Here is a 5,309-nt window from a genome sequence, read left to right on the forward strand (position 1 = left end):
AAAATACTTAGCATCATTTCGTCCGTCTTTACCTTCTGCTGAGGTTGACTTTGCCATTCATCATTTCAGTGACGATAAAATAAGTTCCATTTGAATTGTGGGGTCGAACTTGCTGGCCTTGTGCCAAAATTTGAAATCTTTATTATTAACGGTTATATTCATAAGGTTTTGCCTATACGGTAATGAAACGCATGTAACTTGGGATTAGATAGAAATATCAAACGTTCCAGTTTTTATTTTAATCTATCTTTACAGATATAACGATCAGAGATCTAAATAGACGTGGCTGTGTGTGTAGACACAATGAGGTTATACGTACGCTTAGATACATAACCACTAACTCCAATAAACCTATACATATGCACACACCAATATAGTATCTATATTTTCTACACACACACACATGCATATACATATATAAAATAGGCATACCATTAAATCTATACACTTGGTTTACTTCCAAATTAAGTATCTGCTAATCCCGAGGGATATCTGTGACCCTAGGATTAACATCCACTTACTTACAACTATAGAATTATGATACAAATTCGTTGTCATGGTTACTAAAGTATCAATAGTCTCATATATCAGATTTGATTCAATTCTCTGCAAGCATCTATATAGTACACATCGCATCATACGCATCATCATACACACATATGTATGTCTGTGTGTGTGTTTCTTTGTGTGTTTGTATGTGCGTACGTGTGCGTGTATATGTGTGTGTGTTGTTAACTATACCGCTTTTGTCTTTCGTATTTTCTTATCTCGCTTTGTTTCTTTCCTTTTCACTGAATTGTAGTCTGTCTCGATTCTTCTAATACTAAAATCTATATGACACAACTTATTGTGTTAAAACTGTCAGTGTTATATCGAAGGAACGGAAGTCGAGATATCTTGTCCAAATTGTAAAGAAACGAGGAACTATAATACACCTAGTCTGTGTACAACAAATTTCTTAGGTTCTTCACTACAATCTCCCTCTTTCTCTCTCTCTCACATATATATATATATATGTGTGTGTGTGTGTGTATGTATGTATGTATGTATGTATGTATGTATGTATGTATGTATGTATGTATATATGTATGTATGTGTGTCTGCATATATATGCGCGCGCGTATGTATATATATAGACACGCGCACACACATACACATATGTATCTAAATCTACGTATTTCTCGTCTCGAAATGGCTTTTCTCCTTCAAACTTCACTGAATTTCTTATATATCGTTATATTTTCTGATTGTCGTTATTTCTATATATCTAAATGATTTTTCCAATTAAACTGGCACTTCACTTTAGAAGCTGCGAAGAAGCTAGAGGGCGATGCCCAAAGACTCGGCTTTCAATGTACGACATTTTCCAGCAGAGACAGCTGCGTTATGTCCTGTTTCTTTGTCCCCTCATATTACGCCCTGTACTCAACTAGCTCTTTAGGCAGCAACCTGTATTTACTGATTTTGAACACCAGGTTCTTCGTTTCACTATGCATAACACACACACACACACACACGGTGGTGTGTTTGCAGAGTAATTAGAGATTATGACAGAATGGTTTCAATATTCATTGCATTTAACAAGCACAAGTACAAAAGTGATTCAAGGATTGAGAGTTTCGATCAAAGCCATTATCAAATGAGCCATGCACGAAATTCCCGGCTCTTGAGTGACTTTTGTAATCCTACAGATTAAAATGAAAGAAAATATATACTTTTTTCTGCTAATTTGAAGTAACATCTCTCTGTTCTCTCACTCTCTTTTCTCTCTCTCTCTCTCTCTCTCTCTCTCTCTCTTTCACTTTCAAACACACACACACACACATTATATCGAATTTAGTAAAAACAATTGAAATATTAGCTCAATTCTCTTTGAGTACATATTTAGCGTAACTTTACAAAATGCCTTGACAATGACTTCGAAGTTTCGGCCTGCAATCTTTTCACAGTACGAGGAAGGCAAGCTGATCAAAACTAACTGACCACTGTCTACATTTCTTATGAAGTGTATATTTTATTCTATAATAAAGGTTTTGCGAGTTGTTCTGGAGAGACATTTATGAACCTCAAAGTTGCACTTGCTGTGGCTCTCCAACCATTCTGCGAAAGCTCCATGAAATTCTGCCAAAGTGAAGACGTTCAGGATCCATTTTATAGTCTCCACTTTCAAAACGTCTGCACCTGGAGTTCTCCCTTAGCGCGGAGAGCAACCAATTATCCCAAGGACAAATGTTTCTGTTCTGGTACCCATCTCTGGTTACCAGGATGATTGTCACCAAGTACCCTGGGAATAAAATTTCCTCAAATATTGCGAATGTTCAGATCTGTGAAAGTTGCCACACCAACTCCAAATTAAATGCATATTGTCATTAAAGAGTCACGACGAATTATCTCAACTAGTTCTAATGATCTGACCTCTCTCTCTCTATCCCACACTTCTCATCGCCTCTCACCTCCTCTAACCTACTTGGAGTCTTTTGTGTTTATGGAACAGTTTATCCAAATGCAATTTAGAGCATTTCATGAGTTTTTGTTGCATTTTTGCCCAGTTTAACAGGAAAGAATTATTGCATAGTCAGCTTCCAAACATCCAAGCTGCATTCTAGAAACTAGTTGACTCTGACAAGCAGTGGTCAATAGGGTGTCTTCAAAGTGCTGCTAGAGCCATCTCCTTCAGTTTGGAATACCAAAAGTTAGATCAACGTATTAGATTTATATCACGTGATCACGTGACCGACCAGGCCATCAGATGTTGCTACACATCGCTGGTCAAAATGCGCTTCGCATTGTTTTAGCCTTCAAATGATGCCACCCCGCTGGCTAAGCGAGCAGGCCAACAGAAGAAAGAGTGAGAGAAAGTCGTGGTGAAAGAGTACAGCAGGGATCACCCCCCCTGCCGGAGCCTCGTGGAGCTTTAGGTTTTTTCGCTCAATAAACACTCGCAACACCCGGTCTGGGAATCGAAGCCGCGATCCTACGACCGCGAGTTCGTTGCCCTAACCACTGGGCCATTGCACCTCCATTAGATTTATATAAAATATGAAATACTAAAATCACAATTTAGGACAGTTATAACTGCCTCTACTAAAACAGTTTCAAAACTTGTGGAATGCACCTCGTATATAACAGTCTTATATGTACGTAGAATATCTAGATATAACGACACATGAGCGTGTAGATAAATATGACGGCGTTTCCGTAATTTCAAATTGTTCGCCATACGATAAGTATCAGCTGCTACATAAAATGATGAGTATCTCCAATATTAACGGATTTCTATCCGGACAGCCTGCTGCAAACAGACACACGTCTAGTCTTTAACTTACGGATGATCACCATGTTTACATCCATTTAATCAATCTTGTTCGGTATCTATATTGTAATTTACGAAGTAAAATTTATCACGTGGTACATTTAAAGATTATATCAATCTAATTATTTACATCTTCACTTGTTTTCGTCTATACACTTCATTCGTCGCCAGAAAACAAATAACATTGTGTGTGACCATTCCTCTCATACGTAACTCGATTCCTGCATTCATCTTTTCTTCACTTCTAGAAGTGAGAAAGTTGTAGAATTCAAAAATGTTATTTGAAGCTGCAATCACTTCAATATATACTTCAGTTTGGCGTTTAGGTTTCACTCACGCTTCTTAAACGATCAATTTCATAAACATTTACCTTAAGGAGACACAGATATCCTATTGCTAAGGTTATTTGTACAGCTATGACTGAATTCGATGTTGTTTCTATTAAATAGTTTGCATTAACATGCAACTAGCTTCTAATTTTTGGCTTTCATTCCTAATCGCATATACGCGCGAGCGTAATTAAAAATATTTTTATAAAAATATTTATATAAAAATATTTATACACAAATACACACAAACACAAAAACTCGGTGTGTGTGTGTGTGATTAGAATTATTTTTCGATTAGTCTTATACCTTTCAGAACGTGTGTGTTCATATATATATATATATATATATATATATATATATATTTATTGCCAGAGAGAGAGAGAGAGAGAGAGAGAGAGAGAGAGAGAGAGAGTAGGAGTGAGGGAGAAAGTTGTATGTATTCCCTGAAACATACAGTTTAACAAGGTATGTATGTACATCATATCACCCTCCCTTTCTCTTTCTCTCTCTCTCTCTCTCCCTGTATATATGTATATGTTGATATGTTGATATATATATATATATATTCTATATTATATATATATATATATAAATATTAAAACTATCATTCTTATGTTGAACACGATCGTATCAAAATAAAAAAAATTTCCGTACATTATCATTTCATCAATGCATAACATTTCAAAAGTGAATATCTCTCCGACGAGAATAGATGTACGCATGTTACGGAATATTTCATTTTGGGGTGCTTTTGAGGATATGTAAATTCTGGCCTGTTGTAAGTCCTATTTCTGAAGCAGCACTTAAACGGAGACAGGAAAATATATATAGGAAAACACAAGAAAACAACTATAATTTACTCTATGAACGAAAGAATAAACATAAAAAGACACCCTCTGCTGAAATTCTATACGAATAAATATAGGCAAATATTTTATCTCAGTATTCATTGCTTGTATATATTTGCATATATATATATATATATATATTATATATATATATTATATATATATATATAATATATATATATATTATATAGATATGATACAAAGACATATTTGCATACATATGTATACCAATATATTATATCCAAGCAAATCTGTGTGTACATGCATAAGTAGAAACACACACAAACACACATTGTACATATGTATATATATATATATATATGTGTGTGGTGTGTGTGTGTGGGTGTTGTGTGTGTGTGTGTGTGGTGAGTGTGTGTGCGTGTAATATACTATATATATATATATTATATATATATATATTATTGTATGTAAATACACATATGTATATTTACAGAAATACTGAAAGCCAAATATTTACATTGAGAAAAAAATTATATGCATAAGCACACACATACACTCAAATAGACACACACGCACATACACACACACGCTCTCACTCTCGCACACACTCACCTATATGCATAAAAGCACAGATAAATTGTGAAATATCGTGGACTGAGATGAAAGTGTTAGAAATATTTCTGCTTACCGACAGCAGCATCTTCCGGAAACATTATGTAAATTTCATAACCTTGCTGTGGTTTACACGCTTCTATAAAAGAAAAGAGAAGAAAAGGAATATTACCAAAACAATATTTCACTGAAAAATTTTTATGTTTGATTTGTGTGTGTATTCAGTACATTGTTAGTTACACTGCT

The 5,309-nt window shown here is 34.9% G+C and overlaps 1 protein-coding gene across 1 annotated transcript in view; it reads right to left on the reverse strand.

Annotated features, from left to right (window-relative positions):
- The window catches only part of LOC115222357 (cadherin EGF LAG seven-pass G-type receptor 1), a 755,088-nt gene that overhangs the window by 373,730 nt on the left and 376,049 nt on the right, over positions 1-5,309 (reverse strand). The window contains exon 4 of the mRNA XM_029792554.2: positions 5,140-5,202. Within this exon, the coding sequence (XP_029648414.2) occupies positions 5,140-5,202 (63 nt within the window). The remainder of the gene's footprint in view (positions 1-5,139; positions 5,203-5,309) is intronic.

The sequence above is a fragment of the Octopus sinensis genome, linkage group LG19 (assembly GCF_006345805.1).
Source record: "Octopus sinensis linkage group LG19, ASM634580v1, whole genome shotgun sequence".
NCBI lineage: Eukaryota > Metazoa > Mollusca > Cephalopoda > Octopoda > Octopodidae > Octopus > Octopus sinensis.